The 18045-nt window shown below is 45.8% G+C and overlaps 1 protein-coding gene across 1 annotated transcript in view; it reads right to left on the minus strand.

Moving 5' to 3' along the window:
- CLDN10 (claudin 10) overlaps positions 1–11850 on the minus strand; it is a 78114-nt gene extending 66264 nt beyond the window's left edge. The window contains exon 1 of the mRNA XM_064144043.1: positions 11637–11850. Within this exon, the coding sequence (XP_064000113.1) occupies positions 11637–11850 (214 nt within the window). The remainder of the gene's footprint in view (positions 1–11636) is intronic.
- Positions 11851–18045: the final 6195 nt, after the last annotated feature.

Consider the following 18045-nt stretch of genomic DNA (forward strand, 5'->3'; position numbering starts at 1 on the left):
TAGTGAGTGCCCTTGTTTCACAAGCTGAGATGCAGGGCACTGTCTGCGACACCAAACAACATTTATGCTGACAGGGGTTTTAGTCAGGTGGCATCACAATTTCAACAAATCCCACCTCTGAGAACACTCAACGTGGAGATTTTGCAGCCTAGCATGATGAGACCTGGCTCATCAGCAAGGCTGAAAAAGCTTTGGCTTTTGCACTGGGTAGTAATCTTTGCAGGGATCTGTGATCTGAACAGGGATGCACTTATTAAGAGTCAAAAACCCTCTTAGGTGTGTTTCCTGCACCAAGCCAGATAAAGAGGTCTACTCAAAGGAGACCAGAGCCTTGATACACACAGAGCCACAAGAGTGACTGACAATTGAAAATGCTGAATTTCTGTGAAGAACTGACTTTCCAAGAACAACCTTAAGTAAATGCCATATTGGAGTTTTTGTAATAGACACCGAGTGAAGCAAAACTGCTTGAGGCATGAAGGTGTTGAAAGGTAGCATAAATTAAAGCAAAATTGTCTGTTGCATTGGTCTTGCTGGAATATAGTAGTATCATCTGTTTAGTGAGGTGGAATGTTTCCATTGAAAATGTGCTGTGGAAGTGCCAGATGTCATTAATGATTACTTAGTTAATTAAATGACCTCTTTTCCCCACTTTGTGAGATAACTACTTCTTGTTGTGCCAGGGGAAGTACAGGCTGGATGTTAGGAGGAAGTTGTTACCAGAGAGAGTGATTGGCATTGGAATGGGCTGCTCAGGGAGGTGGTGGAGTCACTGTCCCTGAGGGTGTTGAAGAGAAGCCTGTTTGAGGCACTTAGTGCCATGGTCTAGTTGATTGGACAGGGCTGGGTGCTAGGTTGGACTGGGTGATCCTGGAGGTCTCTCCCAACCTGATCGATTCTATGATTATTTTATTAACAAAGGGTGTCTGACTCAGGGCCCATATGTGCTGTAATACTTGCTTGGAATGGGATGTCAGCCTAAGGCAGCAGTTTGGACTTGTGGTGGGCTTGCAGTGGAGAAGTTGTTTTATACCCCTGGAGAGTCCTATTCTCCTGGTCACCCGATGAAATGCTGTACTTAACAGAGTTAGTGAGTCACTTTCACTATTCCTTAGTGCCTGGTGTTTGGTTTCTGCTTTTGCTGCTTACAGGATGAAATGTCAATAGAAAGGCTTTTATGTGACATTCTCTGACATTGTTTAGAAGTTCATTTGTGAAGAAGGAAAAGGCAGTTTCCAAATAACAGAAGATTTTGGCAGATTTCCATCTGCAGTGGAAATTTAGAACTTCTGAGCTCTCATTTCCTTTGGAAATATGAATCAGTGTGTGCTGCCCTGATTATGAGCCCAAGACACGTTTTTGTGTCTGGCTGGTATCTGCAGAAGAGCTGCTTTGAAACTACCTGAAGGGAAGTTGTAGCTAGGTGGGGGTTGGTCTCTTCTCCCAGGCAACCAGCAACAGAACAAGGGGACACAGTCTCAAGCCGTTCTGGGGGAGGACTAGGCTGGATGTTAGGAGGAAGTTCTTGCCAGAGAGAGAGTGATTGACATTGGAATGGGCTGCTCAGGGAGGTGGTGGAGTCACTGTCCCTGAGGGTGTTGAAGAGAAGCCTGGCTGAGGCACTTAGTGCCATGGTCTAGTTGACTGGACAGGGCTGGGTGCTAGGTTGGACTGGATGATCTTGGAGGTCTCTTCCAACCTGCCTGATTCTATGAGTCTATGACTGAGTGGATTGCAGTCATCTGCTGGGCACAGCCAGAGGTCTCTCACATTACTGGCACCAGGACTGAATCAATAAGTGTCCTCAACACTTCAACAAGTAGGATTCTGAAGCCCTCAGTAGCACTCCTGGTATCACCTCTGCTCCAAATATTTGATTTCATTTGAAGCAGCAAAACACCCAAGAAAATACAATGATCATCCCCTAAACCACCAGCAAGTTTCTTGGTACCACTCACTCCAAGGAAATTTATAAGGATAACCAGACTCTGAAGGACTTGATGCTAGGATGGGATGTGGACAGAACATGTGCACAGCTCTGTTTGAATGGCTACACACGTGTGGCATGTTGCTTCACGTTACAAAACTATGTGCAGCTACCATGAGACAAAGAGTAACACCTGCACTGAGGATTTAGTTCCCCTATTTTCTATGTAGAAATTTATTTTCCCTGCCAAATTGGCACTTAGCTCAGACTTGCCCAGGCAACAGAATGTGGTATCCACAGCATGGATTCTTATGTACGGATTCTCCTCTTCTCTTCTCCTCTTCTCTCTTCTCTCTCTTCTCTCTCTTCTCTCTCTTCTCTCTCTTCTCTCTCTTCTCTCTCTTCTCTCTCTTCTCTCTCTTCTCTCTCTTCTCTCTCTTCTCTCTCTTCTCTCTCTTCTCTCTTCTCTCTTCTCTCTTCTCTCTTCTCTCTTCTCTCTTCTCTCTTCTCTCTTCTCTCTTCTCTCTTCTCTCTTCTCTCTTCTCTCTTCTCTTCTCTTCTCTTCTCTTCTCTTCTCTTCTCTTCTCTTCTCTTCTCTTCTCTTCTCTTCTCTTCTCTTCTCTTCTCTTCTCTTCCCTTCCCTTCCCTTCCCTTCCCTTCCCTTCCCATGACCATTGACTACATTCATTCCTCCATACCCACTGCAAAACTATTTGCTGCTCAGGCTCTACCACAGAATCACAGAACGGTAGGAATTGGAAGGGACCTCTTCTGATCATATAGTCCAGCCTTCCTAAGGCAAGTTCACTTGGAGAAGGCTGCCCAGAATCATGTCCAGGTGAGTTTTGAATATCTGCAGAGAAGGAGACTCCACAATCTTTCTGTGCAGCCTGTTCCAGTGTTCTGTCATCCTCAAAGCAAAGCAATTTTTTGTCATGTTCAGATAGAACTTTATGTGGTACAGGTTTTGTGCCCATTGCTCTTTGCCCTCTTGTTGGGCGCTACTGAAAGGTCCAGTACCATCTTCTTGACACACACCTTTTAAGTATTGGCAACAACTAACAGAATCATGGAATCATAGAATCAACCAGGTTGGAAGAGACCTCCAAGATCATTCAGTCCAACCTAGCACCTAGCCCTATCCAGTCAACCAGACCATGGCACTAAGTGCCTCATCCAGGCTTTTCTTGGACACCTCCAGGGACAGTGACTCCACCACCTCCCTGGGCAGCCACTCAGTATTTTTTTCCATGTTAAAAGTTTCTTAAACTTTCCTTGCAAGAGAGATGCTCCCAGTCATCTTTGTGGCACTTCATTGGACTCTGTCCTGTAGTTCTCTGTCTCTCTCGAACTGGAGAGCCCAGAACTAGCCAGTAGTCTGCAGTAGCAGAGCTGGCTTCATGAAGGCAGGTTAGAGAGGGAGGAGAACCTCCACCTCCCTCAATCTGCTGGCCACAAGATACCATTGGCATTTAGGGCCACAAGGGCACATTATTGGCTCATTAACTAATTGTCTGCTGGGACTCTCAGGTTCTTCTCCATAGAGCTGCTCTCCAGCAGGTCAAGTCCTAACCTGCACTAGTGTGGGGGATTATTCCTCCCTGGGTATGAGACCCTACATTTACCACTGTTGAACTTCATTAGGTTCCTCTTTGCCCAACTCTTCAGCCTGTTTAAGTCTTCTTGAATGGCAGCACAGCCTTTTGATGTGTCAGCCACTCCTTCTAGTTTTATATTATCATCAAACTTGCTGAAGGTACACTCTCTCCTTTCTTCCAGCTCACTGATGAATATGTTGAATGAGACTGGTTCCTAGTACTTGCTCTGGGGGAGCACTGGCAGCTACAGGCTTCCAACTAGTCTTAACTCCCAGTTGCACCATCCCCTGAAATCACATATGCTAGAAGGCTAAAGATTTAAAATCTTAAATCTCATCAGTGTGAATTCCAAAATCATCAGCTTTAATGACTTGTATTTCAGTCTCCTCCTCTCACCCATCCACCTACCACAGCTGGTTTTGCTAGATCTCCTCTCCCCTTCTGCTGCAGGGACTTGTGAAAATTAGATGGATTGTATCTCTGTAAGTGAAGTTCTGATTGTAGCACAACTGCTAAAATGATTAAAAGAGGTGTATCAGCCTTAGGCTCTTTAGCACATGCCATAGGGAGGGTCCCCTCGCCCATCTCAGTGCTCAAAAGGCAGATCAGGGTAGGAAACCTGTTTGAACAGAGGTATTTTCAGACATTGGCTGCATACCAATTACTGCTGAGTCCTATTCATTCTCTACTGCTGTGTAGGAGTAATCAAAGAAAGCTAAAAGCAAACCAGAGATAACCATCTACCCTGGTGTGAATAGTAGATGAAAGAACTTTGTTATTAATGCCCCAATAGCAAACTTTGTATTCCCATCCTTGCACCAGCTGCAAGGGAACCAACCAAGCAAATAGCAGCATGCTGCACCCTCCAGATGTCCTCACCGTGTTTTCTGCAAATGAAGACCACCTCTGGAGGACTGCTCACCAGATAGAAAGCTGTAAGGATGACTGAAGAGAGACATGATCAGCATTAGTCTTGTGCAGGCCTTGACAAAAGTTGAAGAGATCTCAGCTCTGTAACCTCTGCCCTTGTATAAAGGAGGGGAGACAGAAGGCTTATAGCACAAAAAGGGGATTGCAGAGATGCTGTCCAATTGCCAGGTGTAAACAAGAGCCAAAAAGGAGAGCTGTTCTGCTGAGGCTTATGCTTCCATGGAATCCTGCAGATTTTAAAGCAGTGTCAGAGTCTGTCATAGGATCATAGGATGTTAGGGGTTGGAAGGGACCCAAAGAGACCATCGAATCGAGTAATTGTATACAATGTAACAGATTTCACAGGATCACAGGATGGTAGGGTCTGGAAGGGACCTCCAGAGATTGAGTCCAACCCCCCTGCCAGAGCAGGACCATAATATAGTGCAGGTCACACAGGAATGCATCCAGCTAGGTCTTGAAAGTCTCCAGAGGAGACTCCACAACCTCTCTGGGGAGCCTGTTCCAGTGGTCCATGACCCTTACTATAAAGAAGTTCCTCTTCATGTTGAGGTGGAACCTCCTGTGCTGTTGTTTGTAGCCATTGCCCCTTGTCCTATCACAGGACACACCAAATCTTCAAAAACATTTGTTGTATATTGTCACAAAGTCTCACAACTTCCAGTTCATTACTGGCTCCCTCAAGGAGCCAAACCTGTGTTTCAGCAGTCTTGTTTGAGCAGAGAATCAGACCTACTTATCTCACATCACAATGGTGGCACTGAACTTGGAAAGAGGCTTGCTACAACAGAAAGGCAAACAGTGAGAGCGGAGAACCAAGATTTAACAACCTATTTCTCTGCATACATAGAAGTCCCTGTACTGGAATCAGCTTTTCAGTCTGACCAAACATTGACCCTCTGCCTGCTGAGAAATGCGTGGCACTTTGGAATGAATCCAGAAAACTCTGAGAAGAAGTCTGACCATATCTGATGATTACCATTCACACATTTCACAGTATCACCAAGGTTGGAAGAGACCTCACAGATCATCAAGTCCAACCCTTTACCACAGAGCTCAAGGCCAGACCATGGCACCAAGTGCCACGTCCAATCCTGCCTTGAACAGCTCCAGGGACGGCGACTCCACCACCTCCCCGGGCAGCCCATTCCAGTGTCCAATGACTCTCTCAGTGAAGAACTTTCTCCTCACCTCCAGCCTAAATTTCCCCTGGCATAGCTTGAGGCTGTGTCCTCTTGTTCTGGTGCTGGCCACCTGAGAGAAGAGAGCAACCTCCTCCTGGCCACAACCACCCCTCTTCTTCCACCTCCCAAAGTGCACCCTGCTGCTGCTTTGCCATGGCTCTGGGTACAGTTAAGCCGCTCTTCTCCTGCGGTCTCTCATCCGGGAGGAGCCGAGGGAGAGGCGCTGCCCGTTCAGGAGGAGAAGGGGCTCCTCGCTCCGATGCGGGCGTCGCGGCCCCCGCCCCTGGGCACGACTGGCGCTGCCCGGGGCCGCGCCTGCAGCACCATGGAGAGAGGAGAGCGCTCCCTCCTGTCCGCGCCCGCGGCGGGCAGCGGATAGGGAGCGGGCAGGGGGCAAGAAAAGGATGGAGAGCAGGTAGGGAGCGAGCAGTCAGCGAACAGAGGACAAGCAGCCGGCAGTCAGCAAGCAGGGGGCAAAGAGTCAGTAGCGAGCGCAGAGCAAGCAGTGCACGGAGAGTAGCCAGGGAATGCAGAGCGGGCAATGAGCGGGACTCGGGCAGGGCATGTGGTTCTCCTATGGGGTTCTGGGGTTATGACTCTAAATTGTGCCGGGGAAGGTCTAGGCTGGATGTTAGGAGGAAGTTCTTCACAGAGAGAGTGATTGGCATTGGAATGGGCTGCCCAGGGAGGTGGTGGAGGCACCGTCCCTGGAGGTGTTTAAAAAAAAGACTGGATGAAGCACCTGGTGCCATGGTCTGGTTGACTGGCTAGGGCTGGGTGCTAGGTTGGAGTGGATGACTTTGGAGGTCTCTTCCAACCTGATTGATTCTATGATTTATGTATTAACGAAGGATGTCTGACTCAGGGCCCATATCACAGAGTCATAGAATCAATCAGGTTGGAAGAGACCTCCAAGTTCAGCCAGTCCAACCTAGCACCCAGCCCTAGCCAGTCGACTAGACCATGGCACTAAGTGCCCTATCCAGGCCTTGCTTGAACACCTCCAGGGATGGTGACTCCACCACCTCCCTGGGCAGCCCATTCTAATACCAATCACTCTCTCTGTGAAGAACTTCCTCCTAATATCCAGCCTATATCTACCCTGGCACAACTTGAGGCTGTGTCCCCTTGTTCTATTGCTGGTTGCCTGGAAGGAGAGACCAACCCCCACCTGGCTACAGCCTCCCTTCAGGTAGTTGTAGACAGTAATAAGATCACCCCTGAGCCTCCTCTTTTCCAGGCTAAACACCCCCAGCTCCCTCAGCCTCTCCTCATAGAGCTATGTTCCAGGCCCCTCACCAGCTTTGTTGCCCTTCTCTGGATGTGTTCCAGCACCCCAACACCTCTCTTGAATTGAGGGGCCCAGAACTGGACACATGTACTGTAATACTTGCTTGGGATGTCAGCCTAAGGTAGCAGTTTGGACTTGTGGTGGGCTTGCAGGAGAAGCCTGGCTTTGGCTGTTACACAGATATCTGGCTGGTGTACTGTCAACTGGCAGTAATCAAACAGGAAGTGTGTTTTCCCTACCACTAAGTTTTTGTCTAGTGAGCAAAGCTCTCCTGTCCATCCTTTCCTGCTCTAGGTTGAGTCCTCTCCAAAAGTTGCTGGCCTCACACTGAAGCATTGATCTCCACATCCCAGTGAACTCAAATAGTGGTCTGACTATGCAAAGCTGGTTTGGGTACAGGTGTTGCAATAGTAGATGCCTTGTTTCAGCTTCCTTCCAGCCTTCAGCTGCATTATAATGGCAACTTCATGAAATTGCAGCTCTGAATCTGCTGGTGTCATCCAGAATGCCTGGGCATTGCCCTTTCCATTTCCATGGCACTACTTGCCCCACCTGGCTCCATCAAAACAGGCACTAGTAAGATTCAGAGATGCTAGCAGAATATCTGATGCTCAAATGAGCAAAGGTTCAAAGAAGTACATCTCTTCTACCTTTTGGTACACCTCTCTGAATGCAGAGAATAAAAAAACAGAGAGTGCAGAGGAGTCATGATAAAAAGGAAAGGAACAAGGAGTAAATGTGTAGCCTATGGAGCACTGAGGAACTATCTGAGGACAGGGTGGGTGGAAACTCGACCATGAGAAGTCAGTATCTTTCTGAAGTCTGTGACAGCTCTGACTCCAAGGGAATCAGGAGTTTTAGTTCACAGGGTCAACTTGGATCTTTGTGAGTCTTTCTTACTGATAAGGGCTGAGAGGTTAATTAGAGTTTAGAGGTTTAAGCAATGCTATCTCTTTGTTAGTTTTAATTTCTGGCAGTTATTGACTGTGTGATTTTATGTCTGTGTAATGATTCCTTGGTTTTGATCATAAAATTTCCACAAGTACATCTGGTGCACCGATAATCATAGCCAAGTTAACCATAAAGACAGTGTTCCCAGACAATATTTAGCTTGAAGTTTGACATATCTGTGTCAGACCTGATGAATGGCTTCACTGCATACTTCTCCCAAAGCAGCTGATTTAATCAAAGATATTGCTTCTTCCACAAACATTGCCTTAAATGTCTGTAGCTACAACGCTATTACTGCTTGCACTACACTGAATATGTTGCACTCCTCCAGGATCTTTCATCTGAATGTTTCCATCACTGTGGCAGAATACACTGTGGATGTGCATGGGAATGTACATTTGGCAACAGCCCAGATCATAGAATCAACCAGGTTGGAAGAGACTTCCAAGATCATTCAGGCCAATCTGTCATCCAGCCCTGTCCAGTCAACTAGACCATGGTACTAAGTGCCTCATGCAGGCTTTTCTTTGACACCTCCAGGGATGGCAACTCCACCACCCCCCTGGGCAGCCCATTCTAATGGCAAATCAGTCTCTCTGGGAAAAACTTCTTCCTAACATCCAGCCTAGACCTTCCCTGCCACAACTTGTGACTGTGTCCCCTTGTTCTGTTGCTGGCTGCCTGGCAGAAGACACCGACCCCCTCCTGGCTACAGCCTCCCTTCAGGTAGTTGTAGATAGCAATGAAGTCACCCCTGAGCCTCTTCTCCAGGCTAAACAACCCCAGATAGCTTGCATATGTTAATATTGTGGCCACACAAACCCAGACTTCCAGAAACGTTAACACCTCCAGATCTGTAGGTGGGCTGGGTTGCAGAAGCTGTGCTTGTCTATTCTTCTGTCAGCAAAATTAGTCCTTTAGCTGAAAGACATTTTTAGCCCTCAAAGAAAGACCTCTGGAGTCAGGTTTTGTTATTTACTGTGATTTAAACAGGAAAAACAATCTTAAAACTTCACAGAGCTTTTGTAGAAACCTTTCCTGCAGAATCCTCCCTAAAGTGCAATTGAAACTTAGCAAATTCATCTGCTTCAGAGCAGAACTGACTTCTGTTTTTCACTGCTATTGCTTTCTATGAAGTAACCTGAAGGTGAATACATAAGAATAGAGAGAGGATCTTGTGTAGCAGTTATCTCTGGCTACATGGCAAAGTGCATAGAGATTCCATGAAACCATAAACATGGGGAAGAACAAGTTATATTGCCAGCCCACCCTGATGTTGGTGTGCCAGTAATTACGGTGTGTTGAAACTCTTAAGACAGAGATGAGAGTTTATTGCTTATTCAATCTGAGGATTTTATTGTTTTACAATGTAGGATGAAGCGATGGGGCAAAACTCTCTCTCCATTGAACTCTTGTTTTCTTTGGATTACCAGGAGTTTATGTGTAGTAGGTTTTCCAGACAGAATGCCTCACTCCTTCCCTGTAGTGTTTATGCTGTGTGTAACATTATCCTTCGGTGGTGCGTGCCCTGGTAGGTTATAATTAGACTTCCTAAATGTCAGTACAGCAGCTTGCTGCACTATCACTTTAACAAGAGTAAGGTAATTTAATTTGTTGTGAATTTCTTTTCCATGATACCCTAAACATCAAATTGGTAAAATCTTACCCAGATGCCTGTGCATCAGTAAGTTTGCAGATGACACCAAGCTAGGAGTAGGTGTTGATCTGTTGGAGGGTAGGAGAGCCCTGCAGAGGGACCTGGACAGGCTGGATGGGTGGGCAGAGGCCAATGGGATGAGATTTAACAAGGCCAAGTGCAGGGTTCTGCACTTTGGCCACAACAACCCCAAGCAGCACTACAGGCTGGGGACTGAGTGGCTGGAGAGCAGCCAGGAGGAAAGGGATCTGGGGGTACGGATAGATAGTAAGCTGAAGATGAGGCAGCAGTGTGCCCAGGTGGCCAAAAGAGCCAATGGCATCCTGGCCTGCATCAGGAACAGTGTGGCCAGTAGGACAAGGGAGGTTATTCTGCCCCTGTACTTAGCACTGCTCAGGCCACACCTTGAGTCCTGTGTTCAGTTCTGGGCTCCTCAATTCAAGAGAGATGTTGAGGTGCTGGAATGTGTCCAGAGAAGAGCAACAAAGCTGGTGAGAGGCCTGGAACACAAATCCTATGAGAAGAGGCTGAGGGAGCTGGGGTTGTTTAGCCTAGAGAAGAGGAGACTCAGGGGAGACTTCATTGCTGTCTACACCTACCTGAAGGGAGGCTGTAGCCAGGTGGGGTTGGTCTCTTCTCCCAGGCAACCAGCAATAGAACAAGGGGACACAGACTCAAGTTGTGCTGGGGAAAGTATAGGCTGGATGTTAGGAGGAAGTTCTTGCCAGAGAGAGTGATTGGCACTGGAATGGGCTGCCCAGGGAGGTGGTGGAGGCACCGTCCCTGGAGGTGTTCAAGCAAAGCCTGGCTGAGGCACTTAGTGCCATGGTCTAGTTGACTGGATAGGGCTGGGTGCTAGGTTGGACTGGACAATCTTGGAGGTCTCTTCCAACCTGCCTGATTCTATGATTCTGTGAAAATCCTCTCTAGGGGTAAGAATCAATCTGTACGTCCCAGAACACAGTCTGGTCAGGCACAGGCATGAGAGGCAAGAAGAGGTAGGGACCTGGAATATTCCTGTGTTTACAGGTAGTGTGTGAGGTATGTGTATGTCTACAACCATGTTTAAGCAATATGGTAAGAACCCTACATTTTATGCTTGATTCAACCTCTGTCTGTTACTGTCTTAGAAATGTGTTTCCTTCTGTCTCATAAAAGCCTTGGAAGGCTGGCTCTGTCTACCCTGGATTTCTTTTCTGGTTCCATGAAATACCAGTGTTTTAAATTCCCTTTTTCCTCCTCTAGCCTGACTCCTTCTTGCTCATACACTGCCCGCATGCAGGAGAGACCAGTCCCTCTGCCCTTGTCCTTGCGAGCGCTTATAAATACTTCCACTGAAAATGCTACCTTGCCCCCTGGTTTAACAACAAATAGAAAACAAACCTCTTCATGTACTGCTTTACACACAGAGCACAACAGAATGCACATTGCTTAGTAAACTTTCAGTTAGAACCTGTCTCTGAGAAAACCTATTCCTGATATAAGGCAAGAAGATCCTTTTTGTTTTCCACACTCTGATAGACAGCTTCCAAACCCCATGCTTTTTACTAACATGGACAATCTGAAAGGGTACATCATTGATCATTAGAGAGAAAACATTAGCCTGTGATACATCAAGTATATAGACACACACATAGTTAATTCCCAGCATATAAGCATTTGCATAGTATTTGTGGGCACAGTTCTTCGCTGTCCTATTTTCTTAGATAGTACAAGGAATACTGATAGCTCCCTTGTTTCCTTGTCTCCCCACTCAGCAAGCAGCACTCTTATTTTTTGCATGGAATGTAGAGGTTGAAGACAGTTTTCAGTCTGTCTCTCTGCTAACAGTGGTTTGCTACTGATAGTGTATTTACTGGAACTCTGTCCAGTATCCTTACTGCGTATTTCCAACCAAGTGTCCTTCTTGGAATACACATCATTCCTGCACAGTTGCTTTTGATATTTTGCCTATAATATCCTTTACATTCATCACAAACCTTTAACCATAATCTCTTGCACGAGCCAAAATAATGTTGTTTTTTTTTTAATCCTCAGGCTCCCATCTTTGCAACACACACAGCTCTCCATAGGTTCCAGTTAAATTACACTCACTTACCTTCTACTTTGAAGATAGTGAGGTGAGGTCTGCAGTGAAAAGCACCCAGAGCATTGCCGGCACAGTTCATCCAAAGACCCTGGAAAACCCAGGTTGCAGTGATAACAGAGGATGCTCGACTAGTGACTTTCCACTCATTTGATGCAGTAGCAGCAATAGCAGCCCCCAGCCCACAGAAACAGAACACGAAAGCTATAATCTGTATTCCTAGCATGTTTCTCTCTAAGCCAGGGACTTAGCAATGCCGCTGCATGGAAAGAAAAGTACTTTAGTCATGTGAGCAAGCAAAAAGGCATAACATAAGCAAATTGTGCTTGAACAAGTTCAAGTAACACTTGCTACAGAAAGTTAATGTGGCTGAAAGAAATTGTCATGCTTGAGTAATTTAAGAAAGGCCCTAGGCATTGCAGATGCTTAGAAAGAAAGTCAAGGTACAACTTCACGGCAGCTAATTAGTAGTACTTCCTTATTAATTTCTAATTGTGAAAGCTAATTAACATGTTTTCATAATTTTTTTTTTCAATTAAGGTATCCCAGTTAATGCTTAATTTTGAGTTAATTGGAAACTTACAACCGTTGCATCTAGCAAAGTGAGTTCAGAGTCCAAACTGTACAGCACTATTTAACGGATTACCATAACATTTAGAGGGATCACACAACACTCGAAAATGAAGTTTTAAAAGGCTGTGAAATTAATTCAGCCAGTGGTCAGCACAGAAAAGCTACTGCTTCTTATAGTATGCCTGTTCTGCTTGGCAAACATAGCACAGAAATGTCTGTCCCACCAACAACTGAGCTCCTGCAACCTCCCGCAGTGAAAAAATCCTCAAAGAGAATCACTGATTTAATAAAATCTCATCTTTAACCTAGCAGGCACTAACAGTGATTTTCCTTCCCCATCAAAAGGGCAGACTGCACTTGATTGCTTGTGCTGGAGAGAAAACTGTCATCCTTTTTTAACTTGGAGTGAGAAAAAGCACAACTACCTGCAGGGAAGCTGTAGCCAGGTGTGGGTTGGTCTCTTCTGGGCAGCCAGCAACAGAACAAGGGGACACAGTCTCAAGTTGTGCCAGGGGAGGTATAGGCTGGATGTTAGGAGGAAGTTCTTGCCAGTGAGAGTGATTTGCTATTGGAATGGGCTGCCCAGGGAGGTGGTGAGGTCACCATCCCTGGAGCTGTTCAAGAAAAAAAAAGACTGGATTCTGACACAGCTCATCAGCTTCCAATCCCTGAATATACTATTGCTACTGCGGTGGGACCTATACACTGTTTTGAAGACACTTTTCAGATGCCAACTTCCAGTTTTATTCATGCCTCTTCTTATTTTCTGGTCCTTTTGACATCTTCTCTGAAGAAGAAGCATGCATCTCTTTGGTTTTGCTCTATGCTGTTTAGTGGCATGAGATCATGTATTGAGTATACACTATCACTTTTGGCAATGTGAGTAGTCTATTTTTCCCCCCCCTTTGGGTGCTTCTAATGTTACTTTTCCCTGCTACAGGCTGCGATAAACACCACACTGAACTTCAGCATCTGAGTTTTTCTGTTGACTATTCCGAGCTCAAGGAAGGGTAATCAGGAATGCTAAAACATCCCTGACATTCTATGTAAAGTACAAGGGGAAATTTACTGAGATTCTCCTGTTGAACTGCCACCTGATACTTTCAGTTTAAATAGCTTTTCATAGAATCAACCAGGTTGGAAGAGACCTCCAAGATCATCCAGCCCAACCTAGCACCCAGCCCTAGCCAGTCAACTAGACCATGGCACTAAGTGCCTCAGCCAGGCTTTGCTTGAACACCTCCGAGGACAGTGTCTCCACCACCTCCCTGGGCAGCCCATTCCAATGCCAATCACTCTCTCTGACAACTTCCTCCTAACATCCAGCCTAGACCTACCCCGGCACAACTTGAGACTGTGTCCCCGTTAGCACTGAGATATAGGACCCCAAAGTATGATTATGCAGAACAGACAATTACACTCCAAGAAGGAATTCCTTTTCAGAGCACTTAGTAGGCTCACATCCCACACGTACAGGACAAATAGAAAGCTTTTTATTAACACACTGTGCTGGTTTGAAGCTAATTGGAATATTTTAATGAGAAAAATTAGATTATAGGCTGTGAAAAGGAAACAGTGGTGATGTCTGCTGCACTCATAGGCTCACTGAGACATACAAAACCAAGGACACAAACATAGCTAAGAAGGAGAGTCTCTATCTGTCAGAGTCAGTGTCTGTGTCCTCTCCCTGGGCTTTTGCTGTTCTGCTGGATCTGCGTATCCCAGCTAATCATTCTGCTTCTAACCCTCCTTGCCGATCCTCACAACTCACCTTTGCATGTAAGGCAAACTCTGGGATAAGATAGAGGGGTGGAAAGGAGGTGGAAGGGTGGTTGTGAGCCCCTCCTGGGGACTCAGGTTTCTGGGAGGGCTGCTGTGTTTTTGTATTACTTTTCAGCTTGTATATTTCTGTATCTAGCTGTAGATATTGTAAATACCTGCTTGTATACTGTGCTAAGCTGTAAATGCACCTTCATTCCTTAACTTCCAGCCATCTGAGTCTAGTCTGGGTGATTTCATTGTGTGTGTGGGGCAGGTAACTCCCAAACCATCACACACAGTCAGATTGAGAGACATGGAAAGCACTGTCACTACAGAGAACACTACAATATACCAGGTTGTTTTAGTGATGAGGGTAATAGGGTAATATTGCACAGATGGGAAGACATTTTTCCTTGCTGTCAGATAATGCAGTAACATATTTTTCTTATGCCAAAGGTCAATCTTCACATATCTTTTCACTAAATTGGGAAGATGTGATGGTTTGGGGGTTACCCACACCCCCACTTAAGAAAATCATCCAGACTAGACTCAGTGGCTCTGGAAATTAGAATGAAGCTTTATCCTTACAGCTCAGTACAATATACAAGCAGGTATTTACAATATATACAGCTAGAGACAGAGATGTGCAAGTTTTAAAAAGTAATACAGAAACACAACAGCCCTCCCAGAAACCTGAGTCCCCAGGAGGGGCTCCCAACCACCCTTCCACCTCCTTTCCACCCCTCTACCTTATCCCAGACTTTGCCTTACGTTCAAGGTGAGTTTGGAGAATCGACCTGGGGGGTTAGGAAGCAGGGGGATTAAGTTACACAGACAACAGGTTGTAGAGAGAAGTGCAGCCCAAAGCCAGAGGGCAGCTCTGTTATCTATGCATTCTTGTTTTTATGTGATCTTATTACTGTCTACAACTACCTGAAGGGACATTGTAGCCAGGTGGGGGGTGGCCTCTTCTCCCAGGCAACCAGGGGACACAGTCTCAAGTTGTGGTGGGAGAGGTCTAGGCTGGATGTTAGGAGGAAGTTGTTGGCAGAGAGAGTGATTGGCTTTGGAATGGGCTGCCCAGGGAGGTGGTGGAGTCACTGTCCCTGGAGGTGTTCAAGAAAAGCCTGGCTGAGGCACTTAGTGCCATGGTCTAGTTGATTGGATAGAGCTGGGTGCTAGGTTGGACTGGATGATCTTGGAGGTCTCTTCCAACCTGGTTGATTCCATGATTCTATGATCTCAGCAAGCCTATGAGTGCAGCAGACATCACCATTGTTTCCTTTTCACAGCCTATCATCTAATTCCTCTCACTAAAATATCCCAGCTAGGCTCAAACTAGCACAGAAGAGTATAGAGAAAAATAGAGAAATGGGTCCATCTTGAAGCAGATTACTTGAGAGATGAAATATTTCTGTTCTACCTCTGCTGTGCATAACAGTGGTGGAGGGTGGGTTTGTTCATTTTGTGTCAAATGCTGTGCTTGCTCACAGAGGAGCTTGAAAAGAGATGTCATTCAGTACTTTGATTTTTTTTAAGCAGCCTAGTGACTGTGATGTTGGCTGAGAGTTCAGAGAAGTTCAAAGACGTGTTATACATCTCATGCTACATTCAGGCCTAGTTCTAATGTTCTCCTCATTGATCCAGGGGGAAAAAACTGAGAAGTTGCTCCTCCCTGGTCCAGGGGAAAAAAACCTGAGAAGTTTGGGTTGGAAAAACAAAAGTGACTGGATGCAAAAACTTTCTCATCCTTCTTTGCTCTTCCTTTTGCAATGCAGAGCAGTGTGCCTTCTTAACATGTGAGGAGCTTCCCAGGCTCAGCAGGATGGTTGCCTGATTGCTTCGTAGTGACCTGAACTAAAGGCAGTGATACCTCCTGAATAAAACCCCATTCTTTTCAACCAGTATTATGCTAGGAAGGGGTTTCACATTTCTGTTTCTAGTTAAATGGAAACACAAACTGCTAAATTATTTCCCCTTTTCACTCTTGGATGAGCATATAAAAAGATCCAGGCCAGTACAGGCTCACTCAGGAGTGCCATTCAGTGGGACACTGAAAGCCACTTTAGTGGAAAGTGCCTGTAGGGACCACATGAACTGTAGACTACACTTCTAGGGCTTAAGGAGGACTTGATCATTTCTTGGCCTTTATCCTGACTCCAGTGCATGACTGTGGAATTCATGGTTACAAGCACTTCACCCTGCCTTGTTTCTAGGCAGTTAGTGTGTGAGTGATAAATTAAACAGATACTTAAGTGATAAGAAAGAAGTAAGCAGTCCTGTTTACAACCCTCATTTCTTCTATAAACTGTCAGGAAGTAAGTTAATAAGTCATTTAAGAAGTTCAAGGCAAAGTTGAAAGTTAACTTGTTAATGGGGTTTTTCATTATACCAAAACTTCTTTTCTCTGTTATTGAACAGACAGAAGTTGGAAAACAGATGGGAGTTTGAGAAGTGTTTAAGTACAGAGCTGGAAAAGGGAAAACAGCTACATAGAATCATAGAATCAAAAATCCAGATATGCTAGCTGGCTGTTGGACTCAACACTGTGTCAGCAACATGCAATATTTCTGCTACTACTGAGGTTTTCTATTTAAAACAGTCCAATGCCAGTTTTTCAAACACAGGTGACATTTTTGCAGCAGAGCAGGAAAGTTTATGCAGGTAAGATGTAGCCTCCAGTTTGTGATTTCTTCTTCAGCCTATGTGTGGTGGTTTGGCTTCTATCCATCCCCCCCCCCACCACTTTTAGAAATGCCCCAGCTAGCTCAGATGGGCTCTGGGAATATAAATGAAGCTATTTATTTACAGCTGGCACAATATACAAGCAGATATTTACAGCATATACAGTTATAGACAGAAATAGACAAGGTAAAAGGTAATACAGAAACACAACTCCCCTCCCAGAAACCTGAGTCCCCAGGAGGGGCTCTCAACCACCCCTGCACCTTCCCCCTACCCCTCTCAACCTTACCTCAGTCCTGAGAAAGAATAGAGGTGCAGCCAAGAGGTTAAGGAGCAAGGTTAGTGGCAGTGAGGTTAAGGAGATGTAGCTTTGTCTAAAGCCAGAAGCAGAGTGAAGAAAAATGGCGAAAGTTATCTAATGTTTACCCTTCTTGTTCCCATACATCTCAGTGAGACTGTGAGGGAAGGAGACATCACAACTGTTTTCATTTCACAGCCTATTATCTAGTTCTTTTCATCAAAACATTCTAGCACACTGTTTCAAACTAGCACACTATGTAACCTACAAGGTGCAGGAACTCCCAAGGCTGGTATGCTGGCTGATACAGATCTGACTGCTGCCAACATGCTTCCCTCATGAGGGCATATCACAGTATCACAGTATCACCAAGGTTGGAAGAGACCTCACAGATCATCAAGTCCAACCCTTTACCACAGAGCTCAAGGCTAGACCATGGCACCAAGTGCCACGTCCAATCCTGCCTTGAACAGCCCCAGGGACGGCGACTCCACCACCTCCCCAGGCAGCCCATTCCAGTGTCCAATGACTCTCTCAGTGAAGAACTTTCTCCTCACCTCCAGCCTAAATTTCCCCTGCACTTAGCTAAACTGAATTAGCTGTGGGGAAAAATATGGCAAAAAACCCAACCCAAACAAAAAAACCCAAACCAACACCAAAACAAAGAGCCTCCCAACCAAACAACGACCAAAAAAAACCCAAACAAACCCAAATGTACATCAATTCTCATGTTATCTGGATAAGAAAAATAAGAGCTCTGCAAAGGAGGTAGTTAAGGTAACATGGAGACAATGTGCCAGGTAAATAGGCAGTAATAACATAGATCATAGAATCAACCAGGTTAGAAGAGACCTCCAAGATCATCCAGTCCAACCTAGCACCCAGCCCTGTCCAATCAACCAGACCACGGCACTAATCCTCTGCAGAGTGGGTGGGCAATGCAAATGATTTGAGCCAGCAGTGTGCCCAGGTGGCCAAGAGAGCCAGTGGCATCCTGGCCTGCATCAAGAATGGTGTGGTCAGCAGGAGCAGGGAGGTCATTCTGCCCCTGTACTCTGCACTGGTTAGACCACACCTTGAGTACTGTGTTCAGTTCTGGGCCCC

This window comes from Pogoniulus pusillus, chromosome 5 (genome assembly GCF_015220805.1).
Source record: "Pogoniulus pusillus isolate bPogPus1 chromosome 5, bPogPus1.pri, whole genome shotgun sequence".
Taxonomy (NCBI): Eukaryota; Metazoa; Chordata; class Aves; order Piciformes; family Lybiidae; genus Pogoniulus; species Pogoniulus pusillus.